Raw genomic sequence first — 25,326 nt, 5'->3', positions numbered from 1 at the left:
GCGGGGGGCGGGGCCCACGGCGCGGGGCCGGCACCTGGCCGCCGGGTCTGCGGTCCTCGGGGGGCCGGCGGGCTGGGTCTGCGCCCGTCCTTCTCTCCGCGCGCGGCCCGCGCGGCCGGTCCCGCCGCTCGTGCGCGCCTTTGAGGGGGCGGCGCCGCGCGGCCGCAGGTAGGTGGGCCTGGTGCGGCGGCGCGCGGTGCGGCGGAGGGCCGGGCGGGCCGGGCGCCCGGCTCCCCCAGGCAGCGCGGGCGGGCGGAGCGGGCAGGGGCGCGGCCGGAGTGCTCCGTGGGCGGCGCGTTGTCCGCGGCCGGTGGGACTCTGCGTCGCTGGGCAGGGCCGTGCTCGGCGTTCACCTGCCGCCCCAGGGTGTTAGTGTCAGGATGGGGCGGGCTTTCGGGTGGAGGACCTCCCACCCCAGCACGCGCACACAGAGGAGTGGGTGCGGAGGGAGGTACGGGGGCCACCCTGGGGTGCGGAGCGGAAGGACCTGCAGGCCGTGCCCCCTGGAGGAGCTCCGGCAGACGGGGGACTGGTGGACCCGCGGGGGGCCGCCCCGAAGGTGAGTGCAGGCCGGCGTCTGTGGGCGGCGGGTGGAGGGGGCGGGTGTGGAGCCTTGCGGGCGAAACCGCCCCCGGAGGGGTGAAGCGGGCGCGCCGTTCCGACTACAGGTGGACGTCCTGTTGCAGGGAGACTGGGGAGGGGGTAGCCCTCAGGCAGGCTCCGTGCATCTGATGGGAACCGCCCCTTCTCTGCTCTGTGCGTCTTTGGCCCGCTCAAGCACGTGGCCCTTTGCGTGGTGACCTTGGAGTGAGTGATCAGAGCGGGCGGAATTAAAGCTGTCGGCGGGAGGGGCTGGACTGGACGCGGGCTGTTGACAGGGCGGGGGATGCAGGGAGGAGGCCTTTGGGGTGGGGGTGGCTGGCCTGCGAGTAGGGACAGGGGTCTGGACGGGGGTGGGGGTGGGCTGGAGGGCACACGGGTAACAGCTGCCGCGCTCTGGGGGTCTCATGACACCGAGCGCCTGACAGTGCAGGGTGGGATGGGTGAGGCGTCGTGGGTGCCTGGGGGTGCTGTGTGCTGGAGCAGGCCAGGGTGGCCTCAGGCCAGGGTCAGCTGCATCTTCACTTAGTGGCTGGCGTGTGGCCACAGACGAGTGAGTTCACTCAGCACCGCGCCTCAGGCACAGCGAGAGGACCGGCCTCTTTGGGGTCCGTGTTCGCCGAGCATAGGGCCCCCGTGGCGATGCTGTTGTCAGCCTTCTGAAGTTCCCTGACAGCCGACCAGGCTGCCCGAGGAAGCCCGGGGGACCTGCTTGGGCCCTCCTCCTCCTGGGTGGATGTGGCTGCTTCACCCCCTGTCCTTGAAGGGGCCAGGCGGGGTTTGCCTGCCTTCTTGGCCTCCCTGGTGGGCCTCCAGGCCCCTCGCACGGAGAGGTCCGGTGGGGCCCGGGGCCGGCCGCCCAGTGGCTATGGTGGGGCCTCCTTCCCACCTCTCCTGCCTTGTTTTTGGACAGGTTGTCTCGGATGGTGGCCTCCGGCTTTCGGTCCCGTTGGCTCTCCTGGGCTCTCCTGAGGTGGCCGCGGTCAGCTGCCCGCTCAGCGCTTGGCTGGAGCGCCCTCTTCAGCCGCCTCTGCCCTTGTGTCTGTTGCTTCTGCCTGCTCTCTGGGCCCCTCTCCTCGCGTCCTCTCTGGTTGGTGCGGCAGCTCCCGTCCGTTCCCAGCGGGCCTCGTCACCGGTGGCAGGGCCCTCGCTGTGCTGTCCGGGTGGCGGCCAGCTGTGCCACGCACACGCCTGGTAGCAGATGTACGGAGCCTCTCCCGGGGTCGTGGACGCACCCCCAGCGGATCCCTGGATCGAGCGGTCCAGTGTGGGGACCCCGTGTGTGTACACGACTGTGGAGCGGACGAGCTCGGCGCGCGGTGCTGTCGCAGAGAGGGCCCCCGTACGTGCTCGGCTCGGCCCCGGGCACCTGCGATGGCGCACCTTGGCTGCTGGACCGATTCCTGGCGCAGCTGGACAGTTACCCGACCTCCCGCTTAGAGCACCGCCGGGACAGCCTCAGGCGCCTGGCGGACCGAGCCTGGGCGTGGGCAGCCCCCGGCCTCGATGGGGAGGGGACGACCGTGGGCTTTATCCCCAAGGTCTTGAGGAGGTTCTTCAAGCCCCAGACGGCCCTGCCGAGTGCTGCGCTGCAATGCTCTGGGCCCTGTCTCCAGCCTCGAGCCGGCCACTGGTGGCCCCACAGCTGCCCGTGGTGAGAGTGCTCACTTAGGTTCTCAGAGGCCCGGCTTGCAACACGGGCGCTGTGCCCAGGCCTGGCTCCACTGCTCTGGGCCTCTGCTGTTTCTAGTTCAACTCCATGTCCAGAAACACTCGCTCTGAGCAGCTGCTTGCCACGGAGGGCAGCCCAGGCCCATGGGGCCTCTTGCCTTGTCCAGCTCTGCACACAGTCCTGGTCCTGTGGGGCCAGCCGCCCCCAGCCAGGGCAGGCACCCCCAAAGCTTCACCTGCGTGTACAGGATCAGCCGAGCTCCTGCCCAGAGACCAGGTCCCTCTCACCCAGGATGTCCGGGAGTCACCATTAGGTTCCCCCCGGGGGGCGGTGAACACCACCAAGACCCCAGGAGAGCCCCCATTCTGTCTCCACCCCCATCTGCGGCCCCATCTGAGCACAGGCCGTGCAGGTGTGGCGGTGCCCCCAGTGAAGCGGCCTACGTGCCCCCGTCACAGTGGGGTGGCCCTGCTGGACGCCTGGTGTGGTTTCAGGTGGCGCCTGAGCGCTGGGCCCGCTGCTGGGCGGAAGGTGCGTGTGTTCGGGTTGTCTGGGCGCAGACAGCTTCCCGTGAGCCCTGCACCCGCCCCAGGGGGAGCTGCAGCGGCGTGGTGGTCCCTGCCCTGTCCCCCTCGTCCTCCGAGCCCCCGGACCTGGCGGGGGGCGCTGCCGGTGGGTGGACCGAGGTCCCTGGGTCATCCCTGTCGCCGTCCAGGCGGCCTGGTCCCCACCCCTTCAGTGCTGGGGTGCCCGGGCCTGCACGCAGCCCTTTTGGCCCCTGTGTGGCGTCTGCTCTCACCGCTGCCCCAGGCTTTGCCCCCACGCACCAGTCAGTCCTCGGGGCAGGAAGTTAGGAAGGCCGCCTGGAGGAAGTGGCTGTTCTCAGTCTTGGGGAGAAGCGGGAGGGCCTTGGTGGAGACGGGTGCCCCTGGGGCTCACAGCTGCCCGCCTGCCAGGTGGGCCCTTGCCAGGTCTGGTCTCCTCTGGGCCCCGCTGCCCTCCCCGGCTGTCCCGCCCACCGCACCTTTGCCTCAGCCCGCCTGCCCATGCTGTGACGGCCGCGTCCCCGGCAGACAGCGAGCCCCGTGGTGGGGCCTCCAGCAGTCGGCCTGGTGTCCCCGGCACACGGGCGGGGCTGTTAAGCGGGCGGGGGATCCCTGGCCAACCGTGAGTCTTGTCACTGGCATCACAGGTGAGGCTCCTGCTTGGGCCGCGGGGCGTGCGAGGTCCGGCTTTAAGGAGTTGGGGCTGAAGCAGGGGGCGCGGGGGCGCAGGGGAGCAGTGTGGCCCCGAGGACCGGCTTCCAGGCCGGCGGCGAGGGCACGAGTGAGCCGCAGACTGGTTGTGAGGCTCGGGGCCAGGGTGGGGGTCCTGGTAACGCGCGCTGAGGCACCTCGGGCGGGTCAGCACAGACGGGTGGAGGGCCGGCCGGCTCCTGTGGGCGGCTGGGCCAGCGCTTCAGGGCCCTGTGGGTCTTAGAGTTCTGAAGAAGACGGAGGAAGGATCGGTCGAAACCTAAGTGCAGCTGATAAGGCATTCTAGGAAAGACGGATAACCCGCTGGTTAAGCGTTTTAAGTAGAGTGGACGGGCATCGTCTGGCCCTCTACCGTGACGGAAAAGCCTCTGGCTGCACGTGTGTTAGCTCGCGGCACAGACACCTCGTGAGCAGAGCAGCTTCGAGTCTGCAGGCGGGGGAGCCTGCTGTTCGGTCCCTCAGTCGTGTCCGACCCTTGGACGCCCTGGACTGTGCCCCCCCAGGCTCCTCTGTCCGTGGGATTTCCCAGGCAGCAGTGCTGGAGTGGGTGGCCACTTCCGTCGTCTCCTGCTCCAGGGGACCTTCCTGACGCGGGGCTTGGACCCACGTCCCCTGCACTGCGGCGGATTCCTAGCCACCGAGCCCCTGGGAAGCTGGCAGGAGGAGGCTGACACAGCAAAGCAAGCACGCAGGCGGGGAGAGTGTCGTCTCGTCTCTGATCGGACGGAGGAGGCTGGATGTTTCCCGCCTGGTCACGCTGCGACCCCCGGCTCTCCTCTGTCCAGCCCGGTCAGCCGTAGCCTGGCCTGCTGTGGGTTGGGAGGGCAGCAGGCCGCTGACCTGGCCTTTCCGATGGGCATGGGCTTGGTGGCGCAGCTGGCCTGTCGACACCTGATGTGGATTGCGTGGTCTCGCATCCCGGCCACGTCGAGGTGCCGGTGTGAATGTCCCTCCGGCATCGCCCCGTGTGCCGCCTGCTCAGCCCCCGATGGTGGTGTCAGGACGTCTCCCTGTACCCTAGTTTGAATGCCCTTCCTTCACATGACTCGGGTCACCTGGCCTGCAAGGCACCCTCACCAGCCCCTTCCCTCCCTTCTGGTCCAGTCTCCGCGTCACGGGCCTGCCCCTCCCTGTCCCCCTGTGTGTCTGAGCAGCACTGGCCCGGCCAGCAGCAGGGGTGAGCCTGCACCCCAACACCTGCCCATGCGGGAGCAGCCTGCTCGGGCCACCAAGGGGCCCCGAGTGGGCACGCCCTTTACCCCCACAGATGTGGGCCCTTCCAAGTTCCCTGGAGCTTCCTGGTGCCAGCCCATGGGTGTCGGCCGCATCCCAGGCCCTGCAGAGTGCCGTGAGGCAGCGTGGCCAGCCCTGGGCCGCTGTGCCATGGGGGGCTGACCTCCTGGTGGGAGTGGGCCCCAGAGGCCTGTGCCCGGGAATGGGTCCACGTCCTGGGCAACAGAGGGCTTTTCCACGCCCGCACCAGGGACACACAGGCTGGCGGCCCATGGCTAGCTGGGGTCGCCCCCTGCCCTTAAGCGTGCCGGCAGCCAGCCGAGGACACCTGCGTGGCCCACCTTCCTGCCGTGTCTGACTCCCGGGGCAGCGGCCCCTCACCCTGGCATTTCCTCCTGGACCATCCCGCCGTCCCAAGGGATCCGATGGGCGGCTGCACGCCCACGCTGCCAGTCGGCCCTTGCGGCTCGTGTGGGTAAGACCACTCTATGGAGGCACGCGGGGAGTGGGCCGTGCTGCGGCGGGCCGCTGGGCCGTCAGGCTACTCCTGACCACCCTCCCCACACATAGCCACGCCAGGCTGGGAGGCAGGGGTGGTGGGTCGGGGACGGGGTGCAGGTTGGGGCCCCTGGGTGCCTAGTTCCTGCCCCCCGATCCCTGAAGCCACCTGGGGCACTGGCCTGGCCCCCACCCCCTTGCGGCCCTGAGCTGCCTGCCTGAGCCCCTCCCAGGCCTGTGTCTTTGAAGCCACGGATACTGACAGAGGCTCCAGTGAATCCAAGGTCGCCCGGCAGGCGCTGACAGACTGCCGGCCACGATACTATTTCTGATTTAATAAGCAAATGGGGGCCGGCCCTCGGTAATAATTAGGGCTAATTACTGAGGAGGTGTTGACAGACTGGCTGAGAGGAAACAAACTACCTTTATCCCGGAGCTTAGAGTCGGGTTTCGCGGCGCTATCTGCCCTCCGAAAGGAGACGCTTCAATCACTCACCGAGGCTTCAAAGGGGCAGGGGCCCGGCGGGGAGGGCTGTGACGTGAGCCTTTGACTGCACAGCCAGCCGCCCATCCCAGAGACGCTCCTTTGTGCGGTTGGGGTCCCGGGCAGACCTGCCATTGCACCGGCCCGGGCCGGGGCTCCACAGGCGCGACGGGCAGCCAAGGATCTCCCGGGTGGGCAGGGAGGCTGGCGCGTGTCCTGGGCCCAGGGAGCGAGCTGCAGGGACCCGGCCGGGCTCTGCCCTGGACCCTGGACCAAGGCTTCCCCGCAGCGTCGTTGGCAGGCCCGGCCTCCCTGGCTGCTCGGGGCGGGGCCGCCCCGACCAGTGAGCCAGCGCCGTGGACAGGACGCTGACGCATGGGCCTCAGCAACAGGAGCGCCGTGGCGTGTTGCGGGCTCCCGCAGACCTCCCCGCAGCTCTGAGCCGGGGGTGGTGGGCAGACCCCCTGTCCAGCCAGGACGGGTATGACACGGCTTCCGGGAGCCAGTCCTGGGCTCAGGCCTTGCCGTGGTCCAGGCTGATCGGGACAGTGAGGATGGCGGCCTGTACAGGTGCGGCCTGCAAGGCCCAGAGGGACGGGTCTCGGTTCCCCCCACCTGCAGGACCACAGGGAATGCCTCGGGGCATGCCCGCCGGCAGGGCCGTGTCCCATGAGGGAGGCCTGTTGCTTCCCGACTCCCCTCTGTTCGGGAGGAGCCGCGAGCGTGCTGACAAAGGTTCCCAGGCAGCTGGTTAGCTGAGTGCGGACTACCTTCTGTGGGGCAGCTACTGATGGATCTAAGTCTCAGTTCAGTTCAGTCGCTCAGTTGTGTCTGACTCTTTGTGACACCATGGACGCCACGTCTCCCTGCCCATCACCACCTCCCAGAGTCCACCCAAACCCATGTGCATCGAGTCGGTGATGCCGTCCAGCCATCTCATGTCTCTCCTCTGTCGCCCCCTTCTCCTCCTGCCCCCAGTCCCTCCCAGCACCAGGGTCTTTCCCAGCGAGGCAGCTCTTGGCATGAGGAGGCCAAAGTGCTGGAGCTTCACTCCAGCAACAGTCCCTCCAGTGAGCACCCAGGGCTGATCTCCTTTAGGATGGACTGGCTGGCTCTCCTTGCAGTCCAAAGGACTCTCAAGAGTCTTCTCCAAAACCACAGTGCAAACGCATTAATTCTTTGGCGCTCAGCTTTCTTTATGGTCCAACTCTCACATCCATACATGACCACTGGAAAAACCATAGCCTTGATGAGATTGACCTTTGTTGGCAAACTAATGTCTCTGCTTTTTAATATGCATTTCATGGCTGCAGTCACCATCTGCAGTGATTTTGGAGCCCCCAAAAATAAAGTCAGCCACTGTTTCCATTGTTTCTCCATCTATTTGCCATGAAGTGATGGGCCCAGATCCCATGATCTTACTTTTCTGAATGTTGAGCTTTAAGCCAGCTTTTTCACTCTCGACTTTCACTTTCATCAAGAGACTCTTTAGTTCTTCACTTTCTGCCATAAGGGTGGTGTCATCTGCATGTCTGAGGTTGTTACTATTTCTCCCAGCAATCTTGATTCCAGCTTGTGCTTCTTCCAGTCCAGCGTTTCTCATGATGTATTCTGCATATAAGTTAAATAAGCAGGGTGACAATATACAGCCTTGACGCACTCCTTTTCCTATTTGGAACCAGTCTGTTGTTCCATGTCCAGTTCTAACTGTTGCTTCCTGACCTGCATACAGATTTCTCAAGAGGCAGGTCAGGTGGTCTGTATTCCCATCTCTTTCAGAATTTTCCACAGTTTATTGTGATCCACACAGTCAAAGGCTTTGGCATAGTCAATAAACAGAAATAGATGCTTTTCTGGAACTTCCTGGCTTTTTCCATGATCCAGCGGATGTTGGCAATTTGATCTCTGGTTCCTCTGCCTTTTCTAAATCCAGCTTGAACATATGGAAGTTCATGGTTCACGTACTGCTGAAGCCTGGCTTGGAGAATTTTGAGCATTACTAGCATGTGAGATCAGTGCAATTGTGCGGTAGTTTGAGCATTCTTTGGCATTGCCTTTCCTTGGGATTGAAATGAAAACTGACCTTTTCCAGTCCTGTGGCCACTGCTGAGTTTTCCAAATTTGCTGGCATATTGAGTGCAGCACTTTCACAGCATCATCTTTCAGGATTTGAAACAGCTCAACTGGAATTCCATCACCTCCACTAGCTTTGTTCGTAGTGATGCTTTCTAAGGCCCACTTGACTTCACATTCCAGGATGTCTGGCTCTAGATCAGTGATCACAGCATCGTGATTATCTGGGTCGTGAAGATCTTTTTTGTACAGTTCTTCTGTGTATTCTTGCCACCTCTTCTTAATATCTTCTGCTTCTGTTAGGTCCAGACCATTTCTGTCCTTTATCGAGCCCATCTTTGCATGAAATGTTCCCTTGGTGTCTCTAATTTTCTTGAAGAGATCTCTAGTCTTTCCCATTCTGTTGTTTTCCTTTATTTCTTTGCACTGATCGCTGAGGAAGGCTTTCTTATCTCTTCTTGCTATTCTTTGGAACTCTGCATTCAGATGCTTATATCTTTCCTTTTCTCCTTTGCTTTTCGCTTCTCTTCTTTTCACAGCCATTTGTAAGGCCTCCCCAGACAGCCATTTTGCTTTTTCGCATTTCTTTTCCGTGGGGACGGTCTTGATCCCTGTCTCCTGTACAATGTCACGAACCTCATTCCATAGTTCATCAGGCACTCTATCTATCAGATCTAGGCCCTTAAATCTATTTCTCACTTCCACTGTATAATCCGTATAATAAAGGATCTGATTTAGGTCATACCTGAATGGTCTAGTGGTTTTCCTCACATTCTTCAATTTAAGTCTGAATTTGGCAATAAGGAGTTCATGATCTGAGCCACAGTCAGCTCCTGGTCTTGTTTTTGCTGACTGTATAGAGCTTCTCCATCTTTGGCTGCAAAGAATATAATCAATCTGATTTCGGTGTTGGCCATCTGGTGACGTCCATGTGTAGAGTCTTCTCTTGTGTTGTTGGAAGAGGGTGTTTGCTGTGACCAGGGCGTTCTCTTGGCAAAACTGTTCGCGGTTGCCCTGCTTCATTCTGTACTCCAAGGCCAAATTTGCCTGTTACTCCAGGTGTTTCTTGACTTCCTACTTTTGCATTCCAGTCCCCTAGAATGAAAAGGATGTCTTTTTGGGGTGTTTGTTCTAGAAGGTTTTGTAGGTCTTCATAGAACTGTTCAAGTTCAGCTTCTTCAGCGTTACTGGTTGGGGCATAGGCTTGCATTACTGTGATACTGAATGGTTTGCCTTGTAAACGAACAGAGATCATTCTGTCTTTTTTTTTTGTTTCATTCTGTCGTTTTTGAGATTGCATCCAGGTACTGCGTTTCGGACTCTTTTGTTGACTATGATGACTAGCCCATTTCTTTGGCGGGATTCCTGCCCGCAGTAGTTATAATGGTCACCTGAGTTAAGTTCACCCATTCCAGTCCATTTTAGGGTCTAAGTCTATTAGGGCAAAAATAGGGTGGGAAATCACTTTAAATAGGAAAAGCACGTAAAAACTGGCAGTGAGTCTGTTTAAAGTCACCTTAACTGGAGTGAGAAATTGGATCTAAAACCAGAAAATGTAGGTAGGAAGCTGGGTTTTCAAAATATCTTGGTGGTAAGTCACTTGAGAAGCAGTCCCCAAATGCTCCCTGAGCCACGTTGTTTGGAGATCGGCCTCCTTGGGGATGGCAGGAGGGTGCTCACCCCCAGTTGGCGCGGCCGTCCCGTGCAGGATGAGCGATCTCACGCGCTGTGGCCCCCGAGTCCTGGGCTTATTCCAGTCGTCGCGTCCGTGGGGGCTCCTGTGGGCTGTGGCACCCGAGACAGTTCTGAGCAAGTGCCCTCAGCTGGGACTTGCCACCTGTGTTCCTCAGGACAGGCCTGGGGTTTGGGTTTCGGGGAGCAGGACCTCCCACATAAACGGCCATCGCACGTACCCCAGGAACGTCTGTCCACACGGGCCCCATCTCCCCAGAGGAAGGCAGCCTCTGGGGTGGGGTTTGGCCCACCACCTGTGGGTCTCTGCCCGCTGGCCCATATCTTCAGCTGTTTTTTCATCACCGTGGCCTCAGGCTGATCCTTGTGACACATGCTTACGGGGAGTTCCAACACGCAGGCAGAAAGCCCCTCAGAGGCCCCTCCCCTCCGCGCACCCCCGATCCTGACCCCCGAGCCCTGGCACCCGCCGTTTCCAGCATGCGCAGTACACCGGGCCGTGCAGAGGGTAGGCTGGTCCTTGCTCCCGTTCCCCGTGGATGCGTCCACAGCGTTGCGCTCAGTCCTGGGTTCCCGCACTATTGCTCGGGGTGGGTGGCTATTCGGTCAGCTTGCATTTGAGAGATGCTGTGAGCAGAGCCGACCGCTCAGGCACGGTTTCGTTTCTGCAGAGCCGATGTCCTGCGGTCGCAGCACTGGCGACGCGCCTCTGCTGCTCCGGCCCAGGATCTCCCAGCTGGCTGTGGGCCTGCGTGCGGCTCCATCCTTGCAGCGGCTCTGCCGGCCTCCCCTGAGCCATGGCGCTTTTGCTTGCATTTCCCCACGGCTAAGGGCGCTGAGCTGCGTGTCCCCATCTGCGCGTCTTACAGGCGACGTGTCTGCCCGTGCCGTTGGCTTCGGTGCTGCTCAGTGGCTTTCAATGACACTGACGTGCAGTGACACGCACACACTTGAAGGAGGAAACCGGGTCAGTTCCAGCACCTGTGTGCGCCTCGCCGCCCCGGAGACACGCGCACGCCGTCCTGGGGGAGTGCCCAGGGCCTCCTCCCGACCCCCGGCCTCACACAGCCTCCTGCTCCCCGCACCAGCCCTCCCCAGGTGCCCTCAGCTGCTCGCTGTGGCCGCTGGGTGTCTTGCCCTTTCTACAGTTCCGGCTAAACAGCGTCGCGGTGTCCCCTCTCCTCCACCGGCCGCTTTTCCGCGAGCTTGAGGCTGACCCGTGGGGAGCCTGGTCAGCCCTGCTTTGTTGGGGTGTAGCGGCCATCGCTGTGTGTTCGGCCTCCGTGGGTGTGAGGAGCGTCCCCGGTGGGGGGCTTTTTCTAGAGACGCAGCCAAACTGTATTCTGAAGTGACTGGACCAGTATGCTCCTAGGAGAGTTCCCCCGCTTCACATGCGTCCCAGCGGCCGGCGGCGTGGCCTGTCTTTAGCACTGGCCACTCCTGTGAGCCTGCAGGGCACATGGCTGCGTCTGTCCCTTGATTCCCCTGAAGCACAGGGCCGGTGAGGCTGTTCTCACGTCCTGATTGGCCACTTCATATATTCTTTTTTTAGGTTCACACATGCACAGATTTATCTGAATTTACTAGTTGCCCGCACCAGCTCTTAGCTGCAGCCTGTGTGACCTAGTTCCCTGACCAGGGATCAAACCTGGGCCCCTGCACCGGGACTGTGATGGCTCAGCCACGGGACTGCCAGGGAAGCCCCAGGAGCCTGTCTGCTGGGAACTTCCCTTTGTTCATTTCAAGTGTTTCCCTTTGCCCACGGAGTACAATCATAAAAGCCACTTAAAGCCCTTATCTGATGTTCCCAGCTTCAGAACCGTCAAGGTTGGCATCTGTAAATTGTCGTTTCCTGCGAGAATTGATCTCATTTCCTGGTTCTGTGTGTCGTACCCTGGACATACCCTGGACGGGCTGTTATGTTGGGTCCCCTGGAGAACGTTAAGTGTCATGTCAGCAGGCCATCACCCTGTCAGACAGCCTCGCCCCCTGCGCAGACCGCAGCTTTCCGCTCGTGTGTCCGTCTCCAAAGCTTCCAATGCTCTGCTTTGGGCCGTGCACCAGCCACTCTGGGGTCAGCCTGAGCCCTGGGCAGCGTTCAGAGGTCCCAGCTCAGGTGTTGACGCTGGCGCTGCTGTGGGTCCGTCCCGCCCTGCACAGCTCAGAGGTGAGCGCGGGCTTTCCGGGGTTCATACCATGACCGCCTGTCTGTCTGTAGCCCTCTGCTCTCTGCCGTCTGTCTCACACACAGGGTCTGGCAGGGCGCTTTCTGTGCAGTCCCTCTGGCCACAAAGTTGGGGCAACCTCAGAGCCACTTCTCCCGCGAAGCTCCCTCTCCGGGGCCGCGCCTGGGGCAGGGCCGAGAGAGGGGAGAAGCAGACGCCATCCCAGACTCCATCGGGGACTCAGACCCAGACTCCAGAACCCTGGGTCCTGGTGGCTGTATGACACTCTCTCTGTGCCACGTGTTACGCTTTTAGCTCAGTCCGGGATTCAGACTTTTCCCTGCACTGAACTTAGTTCCTCTCCAAGTCTTAGCCACCCCTGCCTCACAGCCCTGCAGCCCGACCCAGCCTGAAGGCAGTGCCCCAGGACGCAAACACAGAAGCAGGAAGCTCGTCCCCACTCAGCTCAGCTCTCCAAGTTCCTGCCTGCCTCCAAAGTCTGTCTGCCGCCCTTCACTTCTCCATTTCTGTTTTGCCTGGAGGTTTTCTCTGCAGTCGCCGGAGAGAGAGGCGAGAGGCAGCATCGAGCCCGCTCCATCCGGGCCAGAACCGGCGCCGCTGGGGCGGCATCGGTCCCGGGCGGGAGCGGCTCTGCCCACCTGTCTCGGCGTGCGCGTTGCCCGCTCCCGTCTTTCACCCAGCTTTCTGTCTGGCATGCAGCTCTCCCTTCATCTTGAAGACTGCCGCGTGTTTTAAAGATGCTTTAGGTTTTCAGCTCTTTTGATGTGCAACAGGTAGACGATTCCTGGTTGAGTCTTTTATCTTCTTAGTTGGGGCTGTGATGGAACTTTCTCTGATGGGTTGCTGCTTGTGTCCATGGAGCCTGTTGAGTTCTGACTGCTGGTTTTCTTTGCTGCTGCTGTGCTGAAGTTTCCTTTGAATGTTTGAGTCTGTTTTATCCTTTTCTGTCTTGGACTCTCGATGTGAACCAGGACCTCATTGAGGCCCACATGTGGCCAGTGTGCTCTTTACTCTGAATTCAGAAGAGCTGCCCTGCCATTTCCCTGGACCTTGACCTCTGTCCTGAGTCTGAGCTGAATGCCCTCTCTGGGCCCCTGTGGGTGCGTCGGGAGGCTCCTACAGGCCTGGGTGGACGGGCTCCTCCCGCCGCCCCTGGGAGGTGGTGGATGGGGTCCTGCCCGCTCCTGTCCCCCTGGAGGTGGTGGATGCCTGTCCTTGCGTGTCCCCCATGACGAAGCGTCTCTGCTGCAGCCCCAGCTCACCCCCTGCCCCCAGCAGCCTCCCCCCACCCGGGCCTCTCCGGATCTGAGCGGGCCACGCTCCATGTAGCTCAGGCCGTCTCGGGCCTCAGAGCCGCGCAGCATTGTCTGCCCCAACCCTGCCCTCTGCTCGGTCCCTCCACAGCTGTGGCCCCTGCAGGGCCCCTGTTGACGGGGGCCTGCCCCAGGCACTTCGAGTGAACCGCCGAGGCCTGGTGCCGGGGGTCCTCGGGAATGACCCTCAGGCTGCGGTTTGGGCCTGAGGTGGCTGAGAGCTGCGGGGCAGCGTCAGGCAGCTGTGGGCGCAGCTCCGGCTCCAGCTCAGCCTGATGGTCCCACCTGTGCGGGGGCTGCTCCTGTGAGATGACCTGCCCCCAAGCGCCCTGGGCCCTGTCCGTGGGCCGGGACACCAGGCTGGGGTCAGCCGCAGGCTCCTGCCCCTCCTGCCCCATACTGTGCCCACACGGGGTGGGAGTGGGGGCCCCGCAGAAGGCCAGGACCCCTGCACAGCGTCAGCCCCTCGGCTGCCTCACCTAGGGGCCTCTGGGGCCGAGTGTCACAGTGCTGGAAGAGCCGTCAGATTCTCCCTTTTTATTTTTTGAAGGAATGTGTCTCGCAGACCCAGGCCTATGCTTTGTGGATTAGCTGTCGGACTCCTCTGCTTGCCGAAGGGGAGAGTGACAGGCCAGGGTCGAGGCCGCCAGGCGGCCGTGTGCTCACCGCTCAGGGCGGCCCCCTGCCAGGAGATGGGGTGATGTGATTATTCTCAATTAGATTAATAAAGAATAATTAGGCATCATAAATCAAGTCATCACGGGTATTGTCATGGGGAAAATATGTAGCTAGAATTAATTAGCGTTCGAATAAAGTGTTCGCTTTAATCGCCTGAAACGCTGGAGCCCTTAATTGCTGAGGCTTTGTCTTGGCCTGAGCGTCCAACAACGTGACAGGTTTGTTCCCCGCGTCCTTCCGTCGGGAAGCGGTTGGCGGAGGGCCTGATTCACCCGCTGGAGCCAGCCCCGTGCAGGCTCTGGAAACTCCCGTCAGGCCGCGGGCGATGGCGAGCGCAGGCTGGGCCTCTGCGGCGCTGCGTGTGCCTGGGGCCTGCATTGTGGGCGCCCTCAGCCCTGCCCCATGGCACTGACGGCTGTGTGCAGACTTGGGGGGACTGTCCCGGGGCCCAGCAGGACGGCCCCTCGGCCGCACCGGGCTCTGCTCCCTGCCGTGCCCTCAACCTGGCTCAGGACCTGCAGGCAGACGGGAGGCCGTGGCTTGGCCTCCAGCAGGACTGGGGCAGGGTGGTCAGAGGGGCTCAGAGGGGCCCCGGCAGCCCCTCCTCTGGGGGGCCCACAGGCCTTGCTCACAAGACACGTGCTCTGTAAGAGCAGCCCCCTGGGCGGTGGCAGGAGACCGGCCCGCGTCTTGCCCGCACACCGTGGGAGCCGCTGCTCCGCCCCTGGGTGGCGGTGTGCAGGGTCCAGGCTGGACAAGGCCATCGGCTGGCTCGTTGCTGGGGCGGGGGTGGGGGGCCGAGCCCACAGCCCTGTGAGGACCAGGCCTGCGTGCCTCTGACTGCGCGGGGAGGGCTGGGCAGGAGGGGCCCCCTGGGGGACATGGAGGGCAGGGTGGGGGCTCCAGGCAAGGGGGCCTGTCGGCCGGGAGCCGTCCCAAGGAGCCCGCGGTCATGTAGGCCCCCCTCCTTCCACAGGCAAGCGCATGGCGGCCCCCGCGCCCGACCCGCAGTTCATTCTGCGCGGTGCTGGCTCGGCCGTGCGTGCGCTGCACTTCTGCAGTGGAGCCCAGGGACGCCCGCTGCTCCTCTCAGGGTGAGTGCCCCGCCCGGGCGGCCAGGAGGGGGTGTGGGAAGGGCCCAGGCTGCCGCCCGCTCGGCCGCCCCACAAGCACGAAGGGCACCTCTCCCAGCATCCGCTCCCCAGAGGAGAGCTGCCCCAGGCCGCCGCCCTGCCTGGAAGTGGGTCGTGTCTCCTGGGCGCCTGTGGCCAGCCGTCCCCTGCGAGTTGTTGGCTGGAGCGCCTGCTCACCGGCCAAGTGGTGCCCCCTGGCCCCCACCCCACACCCAGGCCTGAATCCAGCCCACCCCCCAACCCCCGGGCCTGACTGTGGGCGCCCCCCCGACTTGACTCCAGACTGCCCCCCAGGCCTGACTGCAGCCTGGCTTCAGCCCCCGAACCCCCAGGTCTGGCGGCAGCCCTCCCTGGCTCTGAGCCTGAAAGCAGCCGCCCCCGCCCCAAGGCCGGCCCTGACCGCGCCCCGGCCCTGACCGTGCTGTCTGAACAGGTCACTGCGTGGGCTGGTGCACATCTGGAACCTGGAGACACGGAGGCCGCTCGCTGCCCTGGACGGCCACGGGGGCCAGTGTGTGACCTGGCTGCACACGCTACCCCGGGGCCCCCAGCTCCTCAGGTGGGCCGTGGTGGTGCTGACCTGGGGCGGGGAGGCCGCAGTGGGCCTGGCCTGTGTGTCCCAGGAGGGGCTGGGGGCTGGCGGCAGGGCAGGGGCCTGCAGAGGTGATGGGACAAGCCCCAGCTAGGCGGTCGGCCAAGAGGCGGCCAGAGGGCGCTGGGGGGTGCAGGGCACACTGGGGGCCTCCGCCTTCCCCTGGAGACAGGCACGGTGCAGGCAGGGTGGGGACCCCGCTGCCAGAGTGCCTGCTGTCTGGGGGCTCTCTGCCCATGTCCAGGGGTCTCACCCCCAGATAGCTGAGACGTCAGAGGGCTTTTCCAGGCACTCTCTGCCCCGGAACTCCCAGACAGGGCAGCTCTGGGGCTCTGGACTTGAAGCCTGGGCACTGGAGCACAATGGAGGCTGGCCCCCAGAAAACAAGGCCTGTAGGCCCCAGGGGCCTTCAAAGCACTTTTGTGCTGGACACAAGCCTCTCGTGAGCCCTGGGGCGGCTGAGGCTGGCCGAGTCTGGGGGCCGTGCCCTGGCCGTGTGCTCCTTTAGTCCCCGCAAGTCCTCGACCCGTCCCCCGAGCTGCACAGACTCACCCCTTGCACATGGCCCTCGCTCTCCATGATGGTTGGAGTAGGGGCCGTGTCCGAGGGCCCAGCTGAGCCACCGCAGCCTTCCTCCCAGGTGTTGAGTGGAGGTGTAGGCCTTTCCGGGCCCCCTGCTCCCCCAAGCACCCTGGGCTGTCCTGGGGGAGCCCCCACGGGAGGCGGGCCCCTTGGAGAGCCAGCCTGCGGACGCGTGCAGGGCAGTCGTGGGGGTGCTGGCGTGCATGCATGACAGCTGGCCGCGGTGCCCCGCTGGGCAGGACACAGAGCACACAGGTGCTTGAGGGGCCAGGTGTGCCCTGCTGCAGTGGCGGCCGGGGCCCAGCTGTGTTTGCACGTCCAGCCTCCTACATGGCCCTTGAAGGGAAGGTGCCCTTTCATGTCGGGCTGGAGGACAAAGCTGGGGCCCGGGCCGGCCTCACCAGGCCCCGCAGACCCCCCGGCCCGGCCTGCACACCCAAGCCTGCACCTGTGCCCGTGGGCGGGCCCTTCCTCCTGCTCTGGACCCCCGGGGTCCTCAGGTCGGACTGCTGAGGCAGGCCTTCGGGAGGAGCCCCTCCGCATCCATGCCTCGTCCCCCAGGGGTGTGTACATAGTCCCCCTCCTCCTGGGTTCCTCGGACGGGAGACCCGAGGGCCAGCGAGGGGCTGCTGCAGGGACACAGGCTTGAGCTGTCTGAGGGCCCAGCCTTTCTGGGCGTCAATGCCAGGCGGCGCGCGGGGTCCTCGGTGTCGGCCCCCCGTCTGCCGTGGACCCCAAGCTGGCACGTCGGGGCCGCAGGTGTGAGTGTGGCCCTTGTCAGCGCAGGAGCAGGGGCCCTCCCCGGGAGGGGTCCCCCGCTGCCCCGTGGCCTCCCCGGGAGAGGTCCCCCGCCGCCCCGTGGCCTCCCCGGGAGGGGCCCCACCGCCGCGTGGCCTCCCCGGGAGCCCCAGCCGCCCCGTGGCCTCCCCGGGAGGGGTCCCCCGCCGCCCCGTGGCCTCCCCGGGAGGGGGCCCCCGCCGCCCCGTGGCCTCCCCGGGAGCCCCAGCCGCCCCGTGGCCTCCCCGGGAGGGGGCCCCCGCCGCCCCGTGGCCTCCCCGGGAGCCCCAGCCGCCGCCTTTCCCCGCAGCCAGGGCCGCGACCTGCAGCTGTGCGTGTGGGACCTGGCGGAAGGCAGGGGCGCCGTGGTGGACGCCGTGCGCCTGGAGAGCGTGGGCTTCTGCAGGGCCTCCGTCCTGGCCGAGGGCCCGCAGCGCTGGACGCTGGCCGTGCCCGGGAGGGGCAGTGATGAGGTGAGTGAGCCCCAGGCGGCTCCGGGGTCTCCGAGCAGCCGTGGCCTGGTCGCCTGGGTGTCCCTGGTGGTGGGCTCGGGCAGGGGGCCCAGGTAGGCTGGGGTCTTCGGGAGGCCCTCAGGGCGTCAGGAGCAGGCAGGCCCCGTGCGGTCCAGGTGGGCCTCAGAGCCGGGCCAGCAGGGGAGGCGGCCTTTCAGAGTCAGAACTGAGCACCGACGTGAGGCCTTGGGCAGGGCTGGGACGCTGCTGGGGGACACACACCAGGGTGGCGACCGCAGGACAGAGGGGACGTCAGAGAGCAGGGCCCCAGGGTCACTGTCGGGGGGCGCAGGCTGAGCAGGGCTGGGTCAGCGAGGCCTGGGGGCGGGGCCTTGGGGGCGGGGCCTTGGGGGACTGGTCAACTGAGCCTGGGGGTGGCACCCCCTCCGTCCCCCACCTTGTCCCTGCTCCCTGAGGGCCAATTGGCAGGCAGGGCTGGGCGGGCACTCGAGCCCTGCACCCAGGAAGTTTGGCCAGCGCCCAAGAGGAGCCGCGAATCTCAGAGCAGACCCAGCTCATAAATAACGAGGCAGGGACAGGCGTCTGTTTGTTCGCTGAGGCGCTTAAATCTCCAATTAGGAGCTACATGTGCTTTTGTTGCCAATTTGCCAAAAACCTGTTACGAGTTTTATTAATGTGAAGAGAGAGGGCTCCATGGTCTCCCGCGGCAGCAGTGAGACAGTGCTGAGCCTCCTCCGTGCCTGCCCTTCCCGAGCAGGCGGCGGGGTCTGGGCCCGGGGCTGGGCGCCTCCTGGGAGCGGGCCGTTCCCTGTGTTCCCGCCTGGACTCAGGCCTCGGGCCCGGGGGAGCCCTATGCGCCCAGGACGTGATCCCGCCCCGCCTGCCTGGCCGTCTGGGTGGCCACGCTTGCCTAAACCAGACATCCTTCTGGAAGCAGAAAGTGCCCTCGGATGCCAGGCGGGAGCAGCGGTGTGTAGGAGGTCCCCCTGCACCTCTGACCACAGGGACCGCAGCCAAGTGCTCTCAAACCAGCACCGTCCCCGCCCCAGCCAGTCCCCCTGAGATGCAGGCGCTAGGCCCCCGGGCCCTGCCCTTGGCTGGGGTAAGCCTGGACACCTGAGGCCTGGGGGACCTCTCCCGAGAGGCCTCTGCGTCCTCCTGGTCTGCCCAGTCACTTTCGGGCCACACCCTGGGCCTCTGCGTCCTCCCAGCGTCCTTTGTCCTGCTGGCGCCTCTCCTGAGCCTCGTGGCTGCCGTGGGGATGGCTCGCTTTTCTAGCTCATGGCGGGGCGGCCCTCTCACGGCTCAGGTCCTTTTCTGCGTCTTTGGAGCAGTGAGAACAAGGTGTGTGGGGCAGAAGCTAGCTCTGCAGGCGCGACGGTGTGGGGGGCATCACGTTGTGTGGTGTTGGTGAGAGCGTCCCCCCCGCACCACCTCGGCACCTCTGGTTCACCGGAGTCCCTCCCGGGGGTCCTGCGTTCCCAGCAGGCGTCCGTCCTCTTGATGCCGCAGACCATCTACACCACGGCCTCGCCGTCTGGAGACCCCTGCGGGCACACTGCCCATGGTGCCTCGCCCGCAGGGAGGCCACCAGTCAGGGCACCCAGGAGGGTCTGTGCTGGCCTGGGCGACTCTGAGCACAGGCTACACGCGGGCGGAGCAGTGGGCACTGGGCCCAGGACAGCCCGGAGGCTCCAGGCCGTCCTCATGTGAGGCCCAGCCGGGCGGGGGCGCCAGGAGGGCAGGAGCGCCAGGCGCTGAGTCAGCATGTAGGGCCGAGCCGCCCGCCCAGCTGGGAGGTCAACACGAGGGAGGCCCCAGGCACGATGCCCTCGAGGGCCCCGCGGGTCACCAGGGAGTGACGCATGCGTCCTGCACGGCCTGGGACCCAGGGGGTCGTGCGGAGGCGCAGACAGGCCCGCAGCGCTGAGCGGAGCCTTGGGCCTCCTGTGTGTGCGGCCCAGCCTCGACCTGGCTCCAGCCCAGACGCGCCTGTTTTCTTACCGTCAGGTCCAAATTCTGGAGCTGCCGTCCAAGACGTTGGTGAGCTGCCTGAAGCCCGAGGCGGGGGCCAGGCTGGGCATGCCCATGTGCCTGCAGCTCTGGCAGGTAAGGCCCTGTGCCCGGCCACGCCCCAGCCACGCCCCCGGGCGTGAGTCATGCCCGTTGGGGACGGTGCTCCTGGTCCCCCTCCTCCTCTGCCTTGCCATGCCCAGCCTGCCCAGCTCCTGCTGTGAGGGCGCCTGCAGACCCCGCGGGCAGTGGGGGTCGGCGGCCACCTCCCGGGGAGCCACGTGCTGCCCTCTGGTCTGCGTGGGCTAGTGGGGGCGGTGCTGGCCCACTGTGCAAGCCCTGTGGCCTCCGATCGCTGGACGAGCTGCTCAGCCCTCCAGCCCGTGGGGGACTCAGCGCTGTCCAGCGGCCGTGTCCTCCTCACTCAGCCGATCTGCTGACCACACGCGGGCGGGAGGCATCTCCGAGGCTGCGGCGGGGGTGGGGTCGGCCTCGGTCACCACGGCATCTCTGCTCTGGTGGCAGCGAGTGGACGGCCCAGGGCACGCACTCCAGGGTCCAGGTGGTGTCCTTGCTGTCACAGACGCCGCGGGGAGCGGGCCACTTACTGGGGCCACTGGGACCAGGGGAGCCGTCCAGCCCTGCAGTTAAGACACGGTCCTGCGGAGTGAACGGGCCTGTGCACCCCACTCCTGGCCCTGCCTCACACTCGCTGCCCCCGCAGCTTCTGAACTGAGAGCAGCCCTCGGGGGCATGGGGAGCTGTGGGCCCCGAGATTCTCCTGGACAGCGAGGCTGTGGGTGCGGGCTGGCGGGGGGGGGGACGGGGGGCGTGGGCAGCTGTGGGCCCCGAGACTCCTGGACAGCGAGGCTGTGGGTGCCAGGCTGGCGGGGGGACGGGGGTGCTCACGGGCCCCAGAGGGGACGCAGCGCATCCGCTCACTCTCCCTGGAGACGCTGTTAGCGTCGTTGCCTAATCATGTAAGAATTCCATCAGAACCACGTCAGAAACAGGACGTGCAAACCCGTCAAGGGAACCGACACGGCTGACAGGGCCCGCCGAGCTACGCTGGCTGGTGCGGATCCAGCCCAGAGCCCCTGGCTCAGAGTTGGCCCTGGACGCATCTCCAGGCCTGGGCCTCGGACTGCCTGCCGCTGACGGATCCAAGTGTGGCGGGGCCCCTGACCAGTCAGTCAGAGGCCTTGTCCAGCTCCTGAGAACGGACGGCCTGGGTTGTGAGGAGGATGGTCACGTGGGAGGTCAGGGCTCACGCACACCCGACCTGGAAGCTGGCCCTCCAATGCCCGCCGTCTGGCCAGCAGGCTCCCCAGGAGCCCTGAGGTGCTGGGGCCCCTGTGGCCGGCACACCCAGGGGCTGGCGGGGATGCTGAGTGAGTGGGGTGGGCCTGCCCGCGCGGTCTTCGGGCGGCGGGGACCCTGTGTGCGGCGGGGGTCCTGGGGGCCTCAGCACAGGGGGGGTGGGCCCTGGGCCGGGAGCTCTGACTGGTGCCCCCACCACCACGTGGGGCCTGGACAGGTCAGCAGCGTGCAGCCCTCACTCAGCCGGGCACCCCAGCCCAGGCGCGGGGCGGCCCCCAGTGCAGGGGGAGCGTGCGGGCGGGGGCGGCAGGGTCCCAGGGCAGAGCCCCCGAGGGGTGGACCCAGGCCCAGCCATCCTCATGGCCGCTTCCTCGGACTTTCTTCCTGTCTCTTCTGGGTGCGCCTGTGGGCATCGGGAAACCAGGCGCACGGGTCCTTCCGTCCCTCCAGACCCCGGGTGGGCCTGTGCGGGGCTCCCCGCCCCCTTCTCTCCCTGGCACCCTCGTCTCACCTGCGGTGCAGCCCTGGGCCCGAGGGAGGGCCATCTCCGGCATGGCCCAGGCTGCGTCCAGCGCCAGCCTCCCTCCTCGGGGCTGCGGCAACCCCGGGCCAGGCCCCCGCTGGCCTTCCAGGGCCCAGGGTGGCCGCTGAGCCCTTGGTCAGGGAAGTCCCGCGGCCCAGCTGAGGGGCGGGCATTCTCAGTCACCGCTGAGACCCGGGAGCTCGGCCAGCGGTCCCGGGGCAGCCACCAGGCGCAGGGCATCCACTCCCGGTTGGTGCCAGGCTGGCCTGGGGTCCATACGCCCCCGCCCCCACCCCCCGCGGCCGCTGTGCAGCCTCTGACCCGCACCCTCATCCATCACGCGGCGGGCGGGGCACTGACTGTGGGCCTGGCGGTCGGAGGCAGGGGCTCACGGCGACGTTGACAAACTGCAGAAGGTTCATTTTTCATGGAGACGGAGCTCGCGATTTTCTTTGGCCGGCTTGCCAGACAGGTGGCTGGCCCCGCCCAGGGGTGGGCGTGCATGTCAGCGGTGGGAAGGAGCCGGAAGGCCGGTGTGCCCCTCGTCCCCCGGCACTGGCCCAGACTGCGTGTCGGGCGCCTGGGTCCGGCAGGGCGGCCGGCCCGTCCCCAGCCCCTTCTCCACTGGTGCTGACGCCCCGCTGTCCCCGCAGGCCGAGTCCAGCCCCCGCCCGCTGCTCCTGGCCGGTTACGAGGACGGCTCGCTGGCCCTGTGGGACGTCTCCATGCGGAAGGTGTGCAGCCGCGCTGCCTGCCACTCGGAGCCCGTCATGGGCCTGGCCTTGGACCCGCGGAGGGCCAGGGGCGTGTCGGGCTCCGCGGAGAAGGCGCTGGCCGTCTGGAGCCTGGAGGGACAGCAGGCACTGCAGGTCAGCGGGCCAGGCCGAGGGTCCATCCATCCTGCTCTGCGCCGGCGGTCTGATGGGCTGAAACAATATTTAGGCATGAAAAGGACTTGGTGCAGGCCCCCGGCTAATTAATCATCGGGGCCGGCTCAGGCAGGCGGCGGGCGAGGGGCCGTGCTCCTGAGCCGCGCACAGAGCTTGGGTTTCTCTTGGGCTGTGGCCGACAGCGGTCACGTCTCGTCCATCTAGGGGAAAGGCATGTGGGATCCGGGCTGTGCAATCCAGTTTGAAAACTCAGAGGAATTTGGTCAGTAAGGAACTGATTAATCAAAAAAAAAAAAAAAACCTAACTGTACGTGGAGAAATCCCCTGGTGAGGCGCCTGTAGCCGTCTGCACACTGCCCGGGGGGTGGGGGCCTCGGGGCAATGTGACCGGAGCCTCGCCCGCCCTCCACGGCCGCTCAGCCCCGGGGAGCACGTCTGGGTGCCCAGTGCCCAGCCCTGCGGGGAGTCTGGGTGCATGCTGGCTTCTGCGGGGGCGGGAGCCCTGGTTAGCCAGGAAGCCTCAGGAGGCTGAGACCTGTCCACGGCCGGCTCTGAGGGCCCGGGTGTGGGGACGCAGGGCCCCGGGGGAGCCGCGTGGGACACTGGCTGCACCCTCTTGGGCTGTGTGTCCTGGGCTTCCTCACAGACTAGAGGCCACAGAGGAGGGGGTCTCAGACCCTCCGCAGGGGGGCCTCGCGCAGGAGCCCAGACCCCCACGGCCAGAGCAGGCCCTGCACTCGGGGAGGCGGGCCCGCAGAGGTGGAGACAGGCCTCTTGCCTGCAGGCGTTGCCGCCCCCAGGGCAGGGCTGCCAGGGTGGAGCCCCAGGTAAGAGCGGAGGCCAAGGCTGGACTCCAGTGGCTGGAGGGGCACCGGCTTCCGGAAAGGCGCCCCCTCGGGAGGCCTGCGCTGGAAGCAGAGCGAGTGGCCGTGGCCGTGGGTGGTGCCTGAGCCGGGCCCCGTGTCCCCACGGACAGGGTGGCGCCCCTGCAGCCCTGCCTCTGGCACGCTCACGGACCAGCACAGCGGCTGCCCGGCCTGTGTCCTGGCGAGCCCTCGGCCCCGTGCGGCGGGGCAGACCGCCTCCCCACAGGGACTCTGCTGTGGGGTGCGGATTCTCCAGTCACCAAGGCCTTGGGGTCCCGGCCACGGGTGGCGGGAGTCGGCACCCCCGAGGTGGGCGGGGCCGTGCCGCGGTCATCGCTCACCGAGGGCGGAGGGCCCGCCAGGTGGGTGTGAGGGTGCCCTCCGCCTCTGCTCCTGCCTGGTGGGGCCGAGGCAGCCCCCCCAACACCGTGGGGTGCTGCTCCCCTCCGGGTGTCCCCTGCACTTCAGCCCAAGTGGCCGAGGTCTGGGGACCAGGCCGCTCCCCACCCACTGCGGCCCCAGGCCCCGCCCCTCCCGCTGTCTTCGCCCAGGTCCTGACCTGGGCCGCGCTGTGGGGGGAGCAGACACAGGAACTTAAGCCTTAGAGCGCCTGCGGCACGTGCAGCGCAGAACCGAGGTGCCGCTCGCCCACGAACGGGGACCCCCGAGGAGAGGGAGGCAGGGGGCTGCTGGGCCTCGCGCAGCGCTGTCCCAGGGGCGCACCACCGCCCGGCCACTTGCTGCTGCGTCTCCAGAGCCGCGGGTCCCAGAGGCCTCGGGGGCCTGGGCACGCTGGTGTCCACGGGCGAGTCGCGGGCCCTCGGTGACGCCCTGGAGCCATGTGAACAGAGATGTGCCTCACCTCGCCTCCTGGCTACGGCTCTAACGAGCCCAAATCAATCTCCCCGCGGGCAGGCGGGCGGGCCAGCGCTGCGGACGCAGCTGGGGCTCCGCGCAGAGCGGAGCAAGGTAATGGGAACCAGATGGGCCCAGCGCATTCCTGGCACCTGAGGTCACGCACCAAGTGAGCCCTGTTGGCCGGGTCCTTCCCCAGGGTCCTGGTCCGGGTGGGCTCAGCGAGGCTCATGGTGCCTGGGCCCTGGGTCATCCTCACCAGGGCACTGGGTGCCCACCCGCCTGGGAGTCCCAGCTCTGCCCCTCAGGTGGGCTCTGGGCCGCGGCCGCCCTCAGACAGGTGGTATGCAGACCGCCCTGCCTCCTTCCTCAGGCAGGTCCACAGCCTTGAAGAGCCTGATTTACGCCACCCAGGTGGCTCTCCCACCATGCCCGGGCTGGTCGGCCAAGCGCTCCCTTGCCCTGCTGCTGGCCGCAGCCCACCCACCTACTCCCCGACCCTGCTGGGGGTGCCCTGCCGAAGCTGGTAGCAGGCTGCACAGGCTGGGGGGCGGGAGACGCTGCCCACACACCCAAGGACAGGGCCCTGCCCCCTTGACCATCCCCGGTGCCGGCAGGAAGGGTAGCCCATCTCTTCCAGCCCGGGCATTCCCAGCTTCCAGGAGGAGGAGGAAGGTCCCCCCTTCGCCCCAGGTCCCTCCCAGGCAGTGACGTTGGCCTGGACGCACCCTGCCCTGCAGGGACCCCCTCTCGGTCCCCACTGTTAACAGCCCCCCAAAGCAGGCCACGTGGGTTCCAGTGAATCCACGGCTCGGATTCCAGGGCTAGAGCTCCCGGGAGAGGCAGGGGCAGGTCCTTGCCTATGAGTTGGGGCGCAGGCCTGCTCTGTGCACTCTGCCTGCTCCGCAGGGCCTTGCGTTTGGAGCAGAGGAGTGGCTGCTCTGGTGCTGGGGCACTGAGCCCTGAGCCTCAATTCCTGGGCAAGAGGGGCAGAGGGCGTGGGGCACACAGGGCTGCTGGTCACCATGGACAGGGAGGAGGAGGGGCGTCCCAGACGGCGGGGGAAGGCCGTCCAGGAGTAGAATGTCCTAGGGGCACGTCAGGAATCGATCTAAGGAGCCGCCTGACGTCTCCCTGCCTCTCTGATCACAGGTGCGTGGGACCCACGAGCTCACCAACCCCGGCATCGCTGACCTCAAGATCCGGCCAGACAGCAAGATCCTGGCCACTGCGGGCTGGGACCACCGTGTCCGCGTGTTCCAGTGGAGGACAATGAGGCCGCTGGCCGTGCTGGCCTTCCACAGTGCCACCGTCCACTGCGTGGCCTTCGACGCCACGGGCCTGCTGGCCGCAGGCTCCGGGGACCAGCGCATCAGCGTCTGGTCGCTGTACCCACCCACGTGACTCAGCACGGAGGGGGTGTGGACAGAGGCGTGGGTCCTGGGCCCCCCGGGTCACTCAGGCCCCCTCCTGCCGAGGACCCATTCCCCGTGACGCAGCGCACGTGGGCCCTGGTGGCTGATGTTTACGGTGTAACCAGGCTGGACACGGGGTGCCTGACATCCAGGCGAGAGGCCACCCCGCACGCCTGACAATAAACTTGTTTGCAGGCCTGCA

The 25,326-nt window shown here is 65.7% G+C and overlaps 2 protein-coding genes across 5 annotated transcripts; both read left to right on the top strand.

Moving 5' to 3' along the window:
• GNB1L (G protein subunit beta 1 like) lies at positions 1-25,326 on the top strand. Of its 4 annotated transcripts, none has more exons than XM_027956931.3 (7): positions 1-168; positions 14,662-14,779; positions 15,252-15,377; positions 17,080-17,242; positions 19,253-19,351; positions 21,752-21,967; positions 24,862-25,326. In XM_027956931.3, exons 2-7 carry the CDS (start codon positions 14,670-14,672, stop codon positions 25,111-25,113), a joined length of 966 nt encoding a protein of 321 aa, XP_027812732.1. In that variant the 5' UTR covers positions 1-168; positions 14,662-14,669; the 3' UTR covers positions 25,114-25,326. The 4 variants fall into 4 exon arrangements, with proteins under 4 accessions (XP_027812732.1, XP_042090825.1, XP_042090827.1 ...); XM_042234891.1 differs by lacking the exon at positions 1-168 and adding an exon at positions 2,141-2,803; XM_042234892.2 differs by lacking the exon at positions 1-168 and adding an exon at positions 7,687-11,675.
• On the top strand, positions 184-2,258 carry RTL10 (retrotransposon Gag like 10). Its single transcript, XM_012098119.5, is given in 3 exon segments — positions 184-559; positions 1,514-1,941; positions 1,943-2,258. Coding segments are annotated over 2 exon segments (456 nt in total). The 5' UTR covers positions 184-559; positions 1,514-1,801.

Source organism: Ovis aries, chromosome 17, assembly GCF_016772045.2.
Source record: "Ovis aries strain OAR_USU_Benz2616 breed Rambouillet chromosome 17, ARS-UI_Ramb_v3.0, whole genome shotgun sequence".
Lineage (NCBI taxonomy): Eukaryota > Metazoa > Chordata > Mammalia > Artiodactyla > Bovidae > Ovis > Ovis aries.
Note: the sequence above shows the minus strand (reverse complement) of the source record. Positions and strands in the feature narration are given on the sequence as shown.